Source organism: Polyodon spathula, chromosome 13 (genome assembly GCF_017654505.1).
Source record: "Polyodon spathula isolate WHYD16114869_AA chromosome 13, ASM1765450v1, whole genome shotgun sequence".
Classification (NCBI taxonomy): domain Eukaryota; kingdom Metazoa; phylum Chordata; class Actinopteri; order Acipenseriformes; family Polyodontidae; genus Polyodon; species Polyodon spathula.
The window spans coordinates 30142749-30160114 of NC_054546.1; the positions used below are offsets into that span (position 1 = coordinate 30142749).

Genomic DNA, 17366 nt, shown 5'->3' on the forward strand with positions numbered 1-17366 from the left:
TAATGATTTCTTTTCATTCTAATTTTAACCTGTAGCACTATTATTTATTTATTTATTTATTTTTTTGTAGTTTGGAGAGCACCCAAATGCAATTTTTTTTAAAGGTTGCAGTAGGGTTGTAAAGAGCCTTAAGCTCTGTCCAACTGTTATTTTATTCAGTTACTAGCTACCAGTTTTTAAGCATGGTGTAACAGTTAACAGACTGAATCTGAAATAGCTGACAAATAGCAGTCAGATCATATATATTCTAAATGATTAATGAAGCGCGATAATAAAGGTCTATATTTTATACAGTATATCAGTCCTTTACAATAAGAAATGTGTATTCTGTTTTCACACAGACAGATCATTCTAATATTTATCATAGCTTTAAAGTGATTATGCATGACAATGTGAAGAGATACACGGAATATAGTGTCTCTGCTGTTTTGCTGATTAGAGTACTGCACTACATCACCCACTTGGAAAACTGGTATGGCAATTCATTAACAAGGTGTATAAGCTCTCTAGGTCATGGTGACATACACTGTACATACTTATGAATGTTTACTGTCTTCCAATTAGTTAATGAAGGCATTATTTCAGAAACTACTTTCCTGAATGTATTCAAAGTTTGCACATTGCAAGCAGTTCTTCAATATACTACAGATGTAGGTTTTGGGGGCATGGTTCTCCAGCTATATCTAGCATGACTACTGTTTTGGTTACTTCTTCCATTGGTACATTCCTTCTTATATAATTGTATTAAGTCTATTTCTCCATTCATCTTCCTTCCCTCTATGATAAAAGTACATTGAAGGCAAGGTGCTTAATAGTTGTATCTTTATACATAGAATAAAGCAAGCAATGGTGTAATATGCAACAATACTAAAAGAACCTTATTAAAATACTAGAAAGACTTGTCTTTTTCAGTGTCTTCAGTGGTCAAATGAGGTCAGATTCTTAGACACGAGGGTTTGGTTTTGTCTCCACCTCCCATGGTGTGAAAATCTTTTTCTTTAACAGGAGAAAATGAATCTGACTGAGTATTTTGCTTACTGATACTTCACAACTGGTTTATACACAGAAACTCGATCCAGTGCCTCAACAACAGAAATGTTCTACTAACCACTTAGGATACCCATGGGCATTTAAAAAAGAAAAATAAATAAATAACAAATGGTTAAGTTTGTTATAACCCTCAGCTTAATAAAGTTACCTTTAGTAAAAGTTTGAATATATTTCTATATTTAGTGGAATAAATACCACTTCAGAAACTGCAGAAAAAATACATTTTGCAATAGAAATATAAATAACTTGCATAATGTGAGCCTGCAATTTACAATCTCTTCTTCAACATGACAAGCAGCAAATTCACAATGTGTTCTTCAATACATCAATAACGGTGCCAAATGACTACACAGTCACAGATGTTAATGTTGTGTGGCTGTTGCAACTGAAAGATAGAAAACCTTAAATATACCAACATTATAACTCTAGAAAAGTCTCAAACAGAGAATCTACCTGCATAAAAACACTATCTTTGAAACAGACAACTGTGCAGTTGTTCATACTTTTGTCTAGCTGTACATTTGTGATTAACGTCAGGTTCCCTCCCCCACCCACACAATACCCATATTATTTTAAGAAGCAAGCAATGTTAACTTCTCATGCACTTCCTTGCTCTGGGATATATAGCAGGAGGCAATTACTGGCGCTCTAGCATTTCATGAAGCTATTAAATGCAATTCAAAGCTGGGACAGGCTGCTTGCCTTAACTCTTTGAAATGGATAGAAGCATTGTGTTGGACAGCTCACACATCAAGAAAGCACAGTGGAATTTGAATGATATATGAGCCCCTGAACTATTCTTGAGGAGTTTTTGAGCCAAGAAACTTAAAGCGCTTCTTATTCTGAGTTATTTTTCCAATATGTATGCACTGTTGAACAACATTACAGCAAGCAGATCTAAGACACATGGATATTGTGGTGTGTCCTTTTCTCCTCAAAACGGCCACTACCTGTCTTGTTTTTCTCAGACCATCTGTCAATTTTAGAAGAAAGATAAAGAATGGGATAAGCCATGCTGGTCCATACACAAGTAGAAAGTTTTATTTTCATCCTTGAATAACTATAACATTATCTTTCAAGACCATGAAGGTCTCTTATGTGAGAAGTGAAAAAAAGGTCAGGAAATAACAACAGGAGAAGGGCTCACTGGGTTAACCATACCCAAAAAATCCTCTGACATTTTGCCTTCTTGCAAAAGCAATACCACGAGCTTTGCACAAAAATCAGGAACACCTCCTGTAGGTGCAGCATGTTCACCTCCAGCCAGATTCATGGCAGAAGCAAACTCAACAAAAACGAAACGGAAAGCTGTCTGTTTGAAATAATTAATGTTATATATTATATAATATTTTTATATACATATAAACATAGGTACCTCAAAAAATAACATTCTAAAGAAGACTTTTGTACACATATTTACCCAAAAATGAAATAACTGCATGTTAAACCAAAAATAATGACACATTTGTTAACTATTTTTTAAATTGAAGTAATTTATTATCAAAAAATCTTTTTTAGATAGTAGTGTATGAGGCTGTATATGCCAGACATATTTGATGGAATTTTTGAGTCACTTGGGGGCGCCAAACACTGTAAAGATGTTTTTGAATGATTCCTGTATAGCCGGCATTTGAAAGCTGCAAGCAAGCTCGCTCTCTCTCTCTCTCTCTCTCTCTCTCTCTCTCTCTCTCTCTCTCTCTCTCTCTCTCTCTCTCTCTCTCTCTCTCTCCACTCACTCTTGTAATAGAATAGATCCGTAATGAGTGTTGCGTCTACTTAGGAAGACGGGACTTCATAAATGTGTGTATTTGCGCACTGAATTAAAGATGATCTGTATTGCGAAATGTTATACTATAATATTATCTAAAAATGTGTTACTTTAATAAAAGTAAGTGTTTAAGTTATACTTGTATATCGCGTGTGAACCCGACACAGCCAAATGACAATGCTGTACTCCGTAAAGTTTCGCTCTCACACGTCTGTGTTGATAATTGGGAACCATGCTTGTATAATGAAAATGAATTCGCAACACCAAGACAAAATGCGGTGGCAGTTTAATAGGTTGTAAATGAATAAATAAATCCATTCAAGTTTTTTTGCGTGCATTGTGCAGTGGTACCTTGCTTTGGTTAACAGTGTAGAACTTCAGTTTCAGAACAGGACATTCTCTTTATTACGTTGGCTTGTACTATATTTAAATTCCACCTACATTTTGTGAACACTGCCGACATTAAGAAGGTAGATATATGTATTATCGTCTTTATTCATCTTGTGGCAAGCCGCACGACCATTACTCTTACAAGTTATATTAACCTAATGCACGTCAATTTACAACCAGGTCTGACGCCGACTGCAAAATACATGACCAATATGCAAAACATAAACACTACCTTCGTCCGTAATAAGTTTCAGTGTCACGACCAGCGGAGCAAAAGCAGTGACGCGGTTAGCGGCAGAGCGTTGACGAGGCCAGGACCTCGCACCTGCTTGCTCTGCGGCGCTCAGCTAATAGACAGTAACGGGACATCGAAAAGAATTGTGAGAAATACCGTTTTAAAACCTTGAAATATACATTGCTTCTATGACTCGATCCCACATATGCCACAATTCTTTTAACGTCCCGTGTTTACGCGACTGACTGTCTCCGTTGAACCGATTACTGTTTTGTTTTTTGCAGTATTTTTATTTTCATCGGCAGACGCGCTCTGAATGCAAGTTCAGTGCTGACATTTCAAGCGAGGTTTTGGGTAAATATATAAAGACAAAAGGCAGTGTATACAAGTGAAAACGTTTTTCCCATAGAAAGCAGAAATGTTAATCTGTTAACATTTCTCTAGTGAGACTGGGTTAGAAAAGAATATGAATGAGATCACTGAAATATGGCTACCTAGCAATTTCCAAAATCAGAAGCGGCGGGGAATATGGCTGATTTTCCTTTCATTTCGTATTAAATCGGAAGATTATGTGGTAAGAACAGCCGCGAGTCATTGTGTTAGCGGCAAGAGTGCGTGCTCCCAGGAACGCAAACTGGAAGAAAAATTGTGCTACTGAGTCAACGCATTTCTAGTGTGACCAGGTTGGAAGAGAACATTTCACTTTCATTTATGGTTTTTATGCTGTTGTACAACAGGCGCACACGCATGAGCAATATGCAGATTGCACTGCCCAGCCCAGAGCTATCACACTCACTACTCGTGCTGATGAGTTTGATTGATATGTTTTATGTAGTTCGCGGATTCCATTACTTGCAAGAGAAATGTGTCTTATTTGCTTTCAATGAACTTGGTCACTGTGAAACAGAACAACTCAGAATCACACTTATTTTAGACAAGTTGTAATCTTCTCATCTCGGCAATATACACTAATGTGTAATAATAATACTGTGGCTTGTACTGCTCACACATTACATTTAAAAAAAAAAAAAAAACATTTGCATGTACCTGTACTTCCTAAAAAAGATGTTAAATGTCTTATTGTGAAGTGGCTATAACCTACGCACTATGCTGGTCGATACAGCTTGCTCAAGTGTTTGGAATGTTGCGTGGACTGATTGACACCTGTCAAGTGTTAGTCTTCTGCAGCTGTCATCTTCCCCACCTGCCTTCCGGTGTACTTCTGTCTGACCACATCACGACTGATCATTAAAGGTCTTGCCACTAACATTTAATTGAAAATTATAACGAGCAATGATGCAAAAATTTCTTTAGGTAGTGATTTTTTAACAGTCCTATTAATGTTAGGTTACTTACTGTAACCCTGGTTCCCTGAAAGAGAAGACGAGCACCACTACATTAGGTTTGAGATATTCCTGCCCTTCGGGTAGGTATTGCTGAGCTCTCTATAGCAGAGCTGCCGACAGGTCCCTTCCTGGGAAAACGCACTTGGTCCCACCCACCAAGGGAATAAAACCGTAACCCAAAGGAAGCTCTTCCACGTTTTCAATCAAACCCATGAGGGACGACCAAAGCGACCACAAGGGTAGTGGTCGTATTCTCTTGAAAGGAACCAGGTTGACGGCAAGTAACCTAACGTTCCCTTTCAATTCGACACAACACTGTCTAGCCCAGAGGTTAGCGATGTGAACTCAAGGACCCTTGTGCCTACAGAAGGCAAGACAGGGCCTACCACATTAAGGCGGTAGAACCTGGAGAAAGTATGCGGCCTAGCTCAGCTGGCCGCAGTACAAATATCGGACATTGAGACACCTTTGAAAAGGGCTCAAGAAATAGTCAATCCTCTAGTAGAGTGTGTGGCTACCCACCAGAAAGGGGCAACCCAGCACCATTATATGCAGTTGAGACAGTGTCCACAATCCAGTGCAACAGACACTGCTTACAGAGGGGCTGTCCTAGGGTTGGTGTTCTGTGACAAAGAGCTGGTCAGATTGACGCATAAGCTATTGTCCTATGCACGTAGCATCTCAATGCCCGTACTCAATCTCTCATCCTCCATCGGAGCAAACCAAGGCGGATGAAAGGACACCAGTTCCACAGACTGGTTAATGTAGAAGGGTGTAATCACATTGGGGAAGAAAGCAGGATTGGTGTGCAGACACCCTGCTGCGGTCTTCTCAAATACCAATGCAATAGCTGTGCACAGACAGTGCCTGTAGCTCAAGGATCCGCTTAGTGGAGGTGATTGCCAAGAGGAAGGCTGTCTTCATAGACAGATACTTCAACTTCAGTTCAGTAATACTCTCATTTGCACACCTTTGTGCAGGTGAGCGAGAACCTCGATCTTCCGAGCACGCGTAAGACACAGCCGACGGTGTTTGGCATTGAGGTGGAACGCACTGAGCCACGCTTGTACCGGGCGCATGCGAAGCAGACCCAGCTGAATGGCCAATAGTTTCTGGCACAATCTGAGGGTAACCAACTCTGTTGTCCGACAGGTATGCATGCATCGTAGTGGAGTCCAGCCGGAGCTCCAGGTACGTGGTGCATGGCACTGGTGTAAGCCGACTCTGCTTCATTTATGGTGAGGCCCAGCTTGACCAGATGCTCTGTCACAAGCGCCGTGTGGGTCAATGTTCCCTCTCATGAATGGTGCGACTACGGACAGCCTGCACATTAGGCATGACGAGCAGGGGGTCCTGGGACAGGTCATCTAGGGCTCCCAGAGCTGCTGACGGTCTGGCCATGGAGGACACGGAGCTCGTCCTCATGGCTCTTTCTAAATGAGCCTTTCACTCTGGGCTGAAAAGCCTCACAGATACTGCATGCCACCTCCCTCCCGAGGGCCATGGTGGCATGTTGAACTCCCAAGCACAGCGCGCACAGGGTATGCTTGTCCTCTTGTGGGATGTTGGCGTTGCAGGCTGAGCAGGGATGGAACACCGATTTTCCAGACATGGGCCTGACATTGTGCATTTGCACTAACACACTGCTTGCACTGTGCTGAAGCACTGGTTAAGTGCTAACAAAGTGTGCACACTCACTAGCTTTGCAGCAAGGGTATTAACACTGTGCACCATGCATTGAGTACCGTGGCCGCTTTGTGCACCGCGTACCGCGCAGCACCATATGTATAGTATCAATCTACGTATGCACCGTGTATGCTAAGCCCCGTGCGCACCGAGTACCCTGGCACTGGGTACCGAGCAGCACTGTGAGCTGTACGCTAGGCTGAGGCAGTGATTACGCACCGAGTGCCATGCACACAGAGTATAGTGCACGGTGTACACCGCATACCATGCAGCGCCCTGTGTTACCACACTAGTGTAGGTGGCCGGGACTGAGTGCATCAATCCAGGAAGGAGCCTATCAGCAGCCCTGGTATAGAAGGCTCAGCAATACCTACCCAATGGACAGGCATATCCCACACATAATGTCATTGGTGGTCGTCTTCGAATTGAAAGGGAACAACTTATTTTATTTATTTATTTATTTATATTTAGTTATTTTGGAGACCAAATGAGGCAGGCTGTGTTTTAAGACAACCTAAAAACTTAATGGAAACTTGGTTTAAGAACGCTGTATGATATCAGTAAGTCGCACAAGGCCAAATTCGAACTCGGGCACAAACCTACTGTCTCAGGTATTTTAATATAAAATTGTTTATTTGCATTTGGAACGATAATTTCTCAGTCTAAAAGAAAACTACATGCATACACACACAACCCGAAACTACTACCAAAATAGAGTGAGAAAAAGATGAGACCCATTTTTATTTTTCCATGGAGATTGCCCCACTGTAATCCATATAAACCTAGGTTGTTTCCTCCTGTTGATTTCTCTCCAATGTATTTTTCGAAGTACTGGTACCGTCACATACATTTGTTGGTACAGCGTGTCAGCGTTGGTGTTTCGTTTCACATAACTTCCTCGTGATGACACTGTACTTGTTGTGTTTCTACTTTTCAGCGTCTCTCTCATACTTCCTAGGTGCTGCTTTGTCAGACATTTACTGGTTCTGATCTGCGTCACGTTTCTGCTGCAGCACACCTGATAAAAGCGGCACCGGATCGCAGGTCAAGTCATATGATCAGGAAGTCTCTGCTTCTCCACACGACTTGGTAAAACAGACCTGTTGTTCCGATCCATACAGTCACATGCTACTTACTGTCTTTTTACGAGACTTTGAACAACTCCGCCCCAAGACACAACCCTAAAATATTGTAGCAGCTTCAAGGAAACATACTACATAGATCACAGCTACAATACATGAAATAAGTAAATTCTGGTTACTTGTGTACTGTATCTAACCCTTTACAGTCCTCACCACAGCTTTAGGTACAAGAAGGTCCAATTCTGCTTGCAGTGTTCTGGATATTTTGTGGGTAAGTACCTTGTTTTGTTCAGCAGTAAACCTCCAGGAAGCCTTAAAAACCGTTATAAAGTCCCTCCTAGAAAACTTTAGTTTGGCAAACTCCTCACTTAATGATTTCTTTTCATTCTAATTTTGTATTTTAACCTGTAGCACTAATCTTTTTTTTTTTTTTCGTGGTTTGCAGATCACCCAAATGCAATTTTTTAAAGCATGCAGTAGGATTGTAAAGTGCCTTAGGCTCTGTAAAATTGTATGTTAATTTATTCAGTTATTAACTACTTGTTTTTAAGCATGGTGTAACAGTTAACAAACTGAATCTGAAATTGCTGACAAATCACATATATTCCAAATGCTTAATGAAGCGTGATGATAAAGGTTTTTGTTTTATGCAGTCTATCTGTCCTTTGCAATGAGAAATGTGAATTCTGTTTTCACAAACAGATCATTCTAATATTTATCATAGCTTTAAAGTGATTATGCATGACAATGTGAAGAGATACACGGAATATAGTGTCTCTGCTGTTTTGCTGATTAGAGCACTGCACTACATCACCCACTTGGAAAACTGGTATGGCAATTCATTAACAAGGTGTATAAGCTCTCTAGGTCATGGTGACATACACTGTACATACATATGAATGTTTACTGTCCAATTAGTTAATGAAGGCATTATCTTAGAAAATGCTGATTTTTTTTTTTTTTTTTTTTTTTAAGTTTGCACATTCCAAGCAGCTCTTCAATGTACTATAAAGGTAGGTTTTGGAGGTATGGTCCTCCAGCTATATCTAGCATGACTATTTTGGTTATCTCTTCCTTTGGTACATTCCTTCTTATATAATTGTATTAAGTCTATTTCTCCATTTATCTTATTTCCCTCTATGATAAAGTACATTGAAGGCTAGGTGCTTAATAGTTGTATCTTTATATATAGAATAAAGCAAGCAATGGTATAATATGCAACAATACTAAAATAACCTTAATAAAATACTAGAAAGACTTCAGTGGTCAAATGAGGTCAGATTCTTAGACACGAGGGTTTGGTTTTGTCTCCACCTCCCATGGTGTGAAAATATTTTTCTTTAACAGGAGAAAATGAATCTGACTGAGTATTTTGCAAGAATCGGCTACAAAGAGCCCAGTCACAAAGCTGATCTGAAAACTCTGACCGAACTACACGAGCACCACATCAGGTCAATCCCGTTTGAAAACCTCAGCATTCACTGTGGGGAGAAAATCACCTTAGACCTGGAAACCATCTACAACAAAATTGTGAGAAACAAACGAGGGGGATGGTGCTGTGAAAACAACCAGCTCTTCTCCTGGGTGTTGAAAGAAATGGGGTATGACATTACCCGGTTGGGGTCAAGGGTATATGACAACCTCAAGGATGATTATAACCCTGAAGAGTCACATCTCATATCCAAGGTGATCATTGATGGGAAGCCATACATAGCTGATGTGAGTTTCGGTGTCTCTGGTCAAATCTGGCAGCCCCTGGAACTCATTTCAGGGAAGGACCAGCCTCAGCTTCCTGGCGTCTTCTGTCTCGTTGAAGACAAGGGTGTCTGGGTCTTGCAGAAGACTAGACGCAAGCCTCATGTTCCAAATAAAAGCTTTGCTTGTTCCTCTCTGGTTAACAAGAGTCTTTCTAAAAAAATCTATTGTTTTACCATGGCACCACGCAACATAGATCATTTTGAGCAGAAGTGTACTTTTCTCCAGACGTCTCCAGAATCCTTGTTCACCAATAAGTCTATCTGCTCCTTGCAGACCACCACTGGGTTTCGCGCTCTAATTGGGTGGACTTATTGTGAGGTCACCTATAACTACCGGGAAGATATTGATCTGGTTGACGTGTCTACAGTCCCTGATGAAGAAGTGGAGAAGGTACTTGAAGAGAAGTTTGGTGTGGTATTAGAAAATAAACTTATACCTGTCAACAATAAAGCCTGTTACAATATCTAGGCATCTCTGCAGGGTAATCAATATGATCAATAATGTTAATTTGACAGAATGATTAGTATCGGAGCTGAAGAGCAGATACACAGATCTACTATTAATAAAAGGGATGCTCTGCTTTGAAATCATGTATTTTTGCACAAATTGATTCTAACACCCTGCTCTGGAATTTCAAATCCATGCTTCATCACATTTTGAGTAATCAATAGAGAATTGTTTTGGCAGGTTAACTGCTGTTGTTTGGACAACCTTTGATCAGGTAGCTAGAATAGAGTTGTGCCCACTCATTGCATTAATGAGACAGATTAAAAGTGACAAAATATCTATATCTATATCTATCTATATATATATATATATATATATATATATATATATATATATATATATATATATATATATATATATAGTAAATGATCCTTGCACTCACAGAGTTTGTTGCCCCTTTAAAAGCAGACCCAAGACACTGAAAGTGGAGTTTTCTGGCGCTGACGCGCACTTTTAATAAACACAAATGAAAACAAAACAAACAGAAATAAACACCTAACTCCCTTTCGGAGCTCTAACTAAACGCAGACTGTTCCCTCACTGACCACAGGATGGCTAAGCCGTTTACCTGTCATAAACACCAACACACAAAACTCACACAGACTTCACACAACTCAGTTTCCTGTGAAACAACTGTGCACACCCCTCTCTCTCTCCCTCTCTCTCACACACACGGGCTCTTCACTCAGCAGTCCCTAGTAGACTGGCTGCCTCTCTTAAATACCCTGCACCTGGCTCCAATTTACAATTAGCACCAGGTGCAGGGGATTAACTAAACAGTAAAAACAATTAACACCATTCAAAAACCCTTAACCCATTCACCCACAAGTGCATTTTCACATGGTTTAGCAGGGAGGAATTTCAACCCCCTCCCTGCTATCTTACAATATATAATGTAGGCATATGTAGAAAAAGGTATGTAGGCCCACAAGTACGATTTGAATTATTTTAAGTACATGTTTCTACTTTGTATATTTTTTTTTCTGCATGTTAGTATTAAAATATGAGTGATTGATTTCTATAAAAACACTAGTTGAATAGCGTTTTTAGGCATTATCTAAACGTAACTGAATGTATATTTAATGTACATCAACTAGTAGTACTTTTTAGTGCTGAGACAAAAATTCTAACAAACACTGCTTAATGTATGACCATGTTGGTATTTTTTTCTACAAGATAATTTATATGGTAATTTTCCATTTTATTCAGCTTACTCAAAACACAAGCATATTTGAATTTCAAAACTTGAAAAACCCATGTTCACCCTAGCAAAATGATATTCTATTTGTTCTACTTAATTAAATGTAACTCTCTGTAGGTCACCTCTGCTCTCAAACTTCTCAATGCCACCCCCACTAAAGAGCTATTAAACATTAATCAAGCATGGCTGCAGAAGGTTATTTTTTTAGCTCTTGAGATGTCATTATGTCAAACCACACAGGACCTCAAAACACATTTCTACCAGAAAGGATAGCACTTGAGGTAGTTGTGCTTTCATACTGAATATTTAACATCATCTTCAGACCAGGGCCAAGTAGTTTTGGAGCCTCATGACTATGCAATGCTCCTACTGTGAAGGTGCTTAAAAATTCAGTGTAAAAAAGGCGTAAGACACTACTGCACCCCACCTTCTCTCTTTGTAAACGGTTTACAAAATCTTAAGCTTGCAGTTCTTTACTGGAGAAGTGTTGGTTATCAGTTGTGTTTTAAATAACTTGTTGCTGAGTAGCACAGGGAACGACACATCAAGAAACTCTTGTATATAAACAGATAAAAATGATAAGGTAAACATTTCTGCCAGTGCTTTAATCTGCATTGAAAGCGTTCTCCTACTTGACTTTGTCATTTGTTTTATGAAAATAACAACATAATTATTTAGTGTCTTCAGAATCAAACACTGACTGGTCATCTTGTTAAGAATAGGCAGTACAACATCAAGGAAGCAGTGGGTTATCTCAAAATACATTATGTGGTTTACTTTGTTTAGTCATTAGGACAAAGTATACAACAGACCAAAGTCATGCACCTCATTTATACAGGTAAATACAAACACATACCTACTAGAGTAATTCTGAACTGTTCCTACGTGCAACATGTATTTATTTTTTAATCTGTTTCTTCATACATACACTGAACTACTTTCATACAACAATTCAATCACAGGATGAACAGACCAGATTTCCACTGGTTTCGATACCACTGATCAATACCAATGCAGTGTACTGATTCAATGTGTTGGATGAAAACTTGACAGCACTGATTGGATTTTTCATAAGGCAAGATTAGAAAAATGTATACTTATTTAAACAAATTAACGTCAAACTATAAGCAAGTGAAGGTCAAAAAATATTACCTTAATTCAGAGCTTTTTCTTGCAACACACATGTAGTTGAATACCAAGTACAAAGCAACTTGATATCTGTTTAGATCTCTTGAGAAAGTGAAGGAACTGCAGCCAATGCTGAACAGAGCGAGTACAAAGAACGTTAATAAAGTTCTCAATTATTAATGTTGGCAAAATCAAAACCTATATTGGATATATTTTGGTAAAGACAACATTTTTCCATTCATGAGCTGATATTCTATATAGTGGCTAAAAAAAGAAGGATGTGTAAACACCCCTTTTAAATTTAAAAAATGTTTAAAAAAAGCTAACAATTCAATCATCATGAACTCTGGGTCATCAGGAACACACAACACCAATATATAAAAACTCATTTTCTCCCTCCTTTGACACTCAATTGCCAGTCAATTGTCCTTTTTAACGTATCCTCTTTAACTCCCTTTTCTTTTCTAGTCTTGTGGTTTTAAGAACGCTTTCTTGATTTTGGGACTCCTAACATTGTCCTCTTCTTGAATTGCTGAGCGGTTCCGCTTTTTAGTAAACTTCCTTTTGATGCTCCCCACCAAGCTCTCATATCTGCAAGGAAATCACATTTTACATTTAAAGAGTACTGCACATAGCTTAGTCAAATACTAGGTTTATTAAGTTACTTTTATCCGAGTTGTGGAGCTTCTCTTCAGTTATAGCTGCCTGTCATATGCAACATGTAAGGTCAGTTATAGTGTCTTTAGAGAAGTAACAGCCAATGGCGATTAGTGATTTTCTATTTTTGATTAAGTTTCGTCTTGTTTTGCTGGCAATACACAAATGGTGCAGCCACTTACTGTATAAAGCCACTTTGACTGATCTAGTCTACATTACAGGCATTATGTCTGTCTCAGGCAATGAGTACTGAAGAGCAGCTCCTGAACTCTGTCAAAGCACCTCAACAAATGTAAAAAGAAAACAAACATAACAGTAATTTTCATTAGACCACTCAGGAAACTGCAGCATTGAAAAAGACCCACTGAATCAGAATGTTTATGACAACTGCCAACAAGCCCTTTCTCAGCAACACATTTCTGGGTCCGTAGCCCAGACAGAGTCTTTTGCTTACCTCCTTGCCATCTCTTCGTCTGAAACATCCACTCCTGTTTTATTTTGCTCCTCTTCCTCAACATCCTCAGTCCTATTCTGGGAATTCATCAGGGTCATGAGTTTCTGCAGAACAGTGTTAAATAGGCAGAAGAAATGGGAGTTTTAAACAAAAAAAAAAAGCACCTTGGAGCATAACATAAGGGGAATAGCACAGTTGGGTGGTTTGTAAACAGGATGTAAAAGACCAGACGACAATTATAATTACAATTACACTAAAAAAAGTTACATAAATGGCTCCACACATTAACATGTGTATGCTGTTTATTTAACCAAGCAGTAATCACAGGTACAAATACTGAAACACACTCTATACCATTTTTCAAACAAATGGGGTCACGAAGTTGTTGAAAACTGAGACAAATGTTCGCTCAGTGTAACACACAACATGGAACTGTGAATGATTAAGTTTGGAAAGGTGTGTAATTTAACTGTAATTGATCAATTATATGGCTATTACAATTACACAAGTGTGCCAAGGTTCAATTACAATGATACAATTCTCAAGTATCTCCACAACCATTAATTAACTTTGGCATGTGGGCAATTCATAACACTTCAACAAATAAATATTTAATTTATTTATATACACACACACACATATATATATATATATACACACACTTCACTTAATACAGAAATTGTGGTTTGACATCTGATTATTCTACAGCTTTGATAGACTGTACATGTATTTTTAATGACCTAAATCAGGATATGTGATCCTAATGTAACAAAACTAATTTTACTTGTGATTAAATAGATGTAACTATAATACCTCAACTTCAGGATTAAAACCCTTGAATGACATCCTGCCATATAGCAAGTCTTCACATGGAAGGAAACTCCTCTCCTCTATAATGAAATTCCTTTAAAAAAAAATGTAACATGAAGACAATGAACTATTACTATAGCATCCATAAAACTGTTTACAGTACATCAAATCAATACATTTCATACCAGTAAAACACATTTATTATTAATGCCTGCACCAACACCCTATCCACAGTACCTACATAACCTGAAACCACATAACTGCCATTCACTTAGTCATATTTTCAAAATTTGATGCTAGCTTATTGAATAGCCTAACTGGTTATTTAATCAGGGGACAGGTGTATATTTCAACTTAGCAAGCTAGCAATGAATTGCAGTCTTACTCTTTCTCCTTGAGCTCTGGTAAATCCAGGTACCAGTGTTCATCACTGATTATCCTCTTCTCGTCTTCTTCCAACTGCTTTCTCGTCTCTGCATCCAGCCCACGCTGCATAAACTAGTTCAACCAAGCAAACAACATCACTGTTGTACAGTCAATGAAAACTTACTGATACTTCACAACTGGTTTATACATAGAAACTCGATCCAGTGTCTCAACAACAGAAATGTTCTACTAACCACTTAGGACACTACTTTTTCAAATTGAAGTAATGCGTAACCAAAAATGATCTGTTTTAGATACCAGTGTATGAGACTATATATTTTTTTGTCACTTGGGAGCGCCAAACACTGTAAAATTAAAGATGCAAGCTTTAAAAAAAAAATACCCCCCCCATTTAATTTTTAATAAAAAAAGATTTATCCATAATGAGTGGTGCGCTCTACCCATGCAGACAAGACTTAATAAACGCGTGGACTAGCAATTAGCGCACTGAATTAAAGATGATCTGCATTGCGAAATGTTATACTAGAATATTATCTAAAAATGTGTTACTTTTAAAAACAAATGTTTAAGTTATACTCGTATATCTCGTGTGCACGGGACACAGCCAAATGACAATGCTGTACTGAAAAGCTTCGCCCTCACGCGTCTGTGTTTGTTGATAATTGAAAACCATGCTTGTATAATGAAAATCAATTCGTAAAACCAGGACAAAACGTGGTGACAATTTAAAAGGTTGTAAATAAATAAATCAAGTTTTTTTGCGTGTATTGTGAAGTGGTACCTTGTTTTGGTTAACTGTGTAGAACTTCAATTCTTAGAAAAGGGCATTACATAAAATGATGATGGCCGGTACTGTATTTAAATTCCTCCTACATTTTGTGAACACTGCCGACATTAAACCGCAATTTACAACCAGGCCTGACGCCGACTACAAAATACATGACCAATGCAAAACAGAAACAACACTACCTTCATCCGTAATAAGTTTTTGGAGAGCTTCGCGGTGCCGTCACTTGCCATATTCGGCTAATTACTGAAACAACGCTGTAAAAGAAACTTGCGTTAAATTAGCAGTCAAGAAAACTCCTAATCCGTACTAAACACTACCACAGGCATGTCAGACACAGCCAAATGTGAAAGCGCTGGGAGATTCTCAGGCAGGCCACACCAATCCATCTATGATACACTGATATAGACTAACAGTTGAGTAATCCATCACAGATTTGCTGAGCATTCAGTACCGTACAAAAAAAATCGGTGGAAGAGCACATTTAATTTTCATATATGTTTTTTTATACTGTTGTACAACAGGCTTCTCTATCAAGCTCAATACGCGTTCTGCTGAGTTTAATTGATATGTTTTATGTAATTCTCCTCTCTGCAATCAAGGAACTGGTCACTGTGAAGCAGAACAACTCAGAATCACACTTGTTTTAGACAAGTTGTAATCTTCTCATCTCCACAATAATAATAATAATAATAATAATAATAATAATAATAAATAATAATAATAATGTGTAATAACGATACTGTGGATGTACTTGCAATGTGACTCGTCTAGTAAAGATGAATTCAAGCTAGTGATTGTTATATGTCAGTGACGTATGGTCTTACAAACTGTGACGTGACTAGACAGGCGTTCGTTTGTCAATTCGTACATACATTTGTCAATTCATACAGTTATTCGTTAACGTATTTGTTAATTCACCTAACAAGTCATTAGTTAATTTGTCAATTCATTGATGCGAAAGGCTGTACGGACCTGCAAATTTCCAAACAGACAAACTTGTGAACAAACTTCCAATTCTCAATGTCGCACTGTGACGAAAAACTGCAACCTTTCTAGCCAATTAGAGCACACACTGATATTTTAATCCATGAAAACCAGCTTCACTTAAAACTGCTTCAGCCAATAATATTTAGATAGGCGTTTCAAAAGACATTCTATTTAACAAGATACTCAATGGAGTTCAATGGAGTTTCACTGCGTGCAAAGCATTGTGAGATATTTGTCTGGCTGATTGGAAATTTGCAGGTCCGTAATAACAATAATAATCTTTACAAAGCGCTACAAGATACGAAACTAGTATGCATTTGCTGACGATCGAGTCACTTACAAGAATGTCTCACCCGAAAGACAGAGCACAAGGAGGTTAAGTGACTTGCTCAGGGTCACAAAATGAGTCAGTGGCTGAGCTGAGATTTGAACCGGGGACCGCCTGGTTATAACTTAGCAAATTACTTTAACCACTGTACCACACAGTCGCCATAGTCTGTACAGCCTTTCGTATTAACAAATTGACAAATTAATTAGGTAATTAATTATTAGAGAAATGAACAAATACGTTTATGAATTACTGTATGAATTGACAAATGTATGGGCGCACTGCTGTACAAACTGACCAATTCACGAACTGACAAACAAATTGACCAAGTCACGAATTGACAAACAAATTCAGAAATCAACGAAGGCTGGATAGTTTTGGCACAAATGGCGCTCCATACCGTGTTCTGTAGGGCTCAGATGGGAAAAAATTGATCCAGGTTCGATAACTTTCTAATTGCTTCCTGCATAGAAAACAGTACACAGTGGACCATGTTATTGCGTTTTTGCTGGAGAAAAGGTGTATTATATATTTGATACCTTAACCAATACAGGCGACGCTTAAAATTACAACAAAACAGTAGAAAAGTTTAATAAATATTTTATACAGAAAAATAATGTTGAGTATAAAATATGTGTAGACAAACAACACAACAGACAGGATAATCGTTAGATGAGTACCACATACGACTGAGACAGCAAGCAGACAACTGAATTCACGGACGTTTACAGAAATAAAATCGCAAACAATACTAAGCTGCTCTTCGACAGTACGGCGTAAAGCGTTAAGAGAACCATCATTA

At 38.4% G+C, this 17366-nt stretch overlaps 2 protein-coding genes across 4 annotated transcripts; one reads left to right on the plus strand and one right to left on the minus strand.

Annotated features, from left to right (window-relative positions):
- The first annotated feature begins 7245 nt into the window (after positions 1–7245).
- LOC121325857 (arylamine N-acetyltransferase, pineal gland isozyme NAT-10-like) lies at positions 7246–10120 on the plus strand. Of its 2 annotated transcripts, XM_041268945.1 has the most exons (3): positions 7246–7828; positions 8533–8570; positions 8905–10120. In XM_041268945.1, exon 3 carries the CDS (start codon positions 8911–8913, stop codon positions 9781–9783), a length of 873 nt encoding a protein of 290 aa, XP_041124879.1. In that variant the 5' UTR covers positions 7246–7828; positions 8533–8570; positions 8905–8910; the 3' UTR covers positions 9784–10120. The 2 variants fall into 2 exon arrangements, with proteins under 2 accessions (XP_041124879.1, XP_041124880.1); XM_041268946.1 differs by lacking the exon at positions 8533–8570.
- A 1771-nt stretch (positions 10121–11891) lies between these two features.
- Positions 11892–15609, minus strand: mphosph6 (M-phase phosphoprotein 6). 2 transcript variants are annotated; one of them, XM_041269361.1, is made up of 5 exons: positions 15429–15609; positions 14458–14570; positions 14076–14166; positions 13263–13366; positions 11892–12742 (listed from the first exon to the last, which is right to left on the minus strand). In XM_041269361.1, the coding sequence occupies exons 1-5, from the start codon at positions 15477–15479 to the stop codon at positions 12616–12618; spliced, it is 486 nt and encodes a 161-aa protein (XP_041125295.1). In that variant the 5' UTR covers positions 15480–15609; the 3' UTR covers positions 11892–12615. The 2 variants fall into 2 exon arrangements, with proteins under 2 accessions (XP_041125295.1, XP_041125296.1); XM_041269362.1 differs by having other exon boundaries at positions 14458–14596.
- Between the last annotated feature and the right edge of the window lie 1757 nt (positions 15610–17366).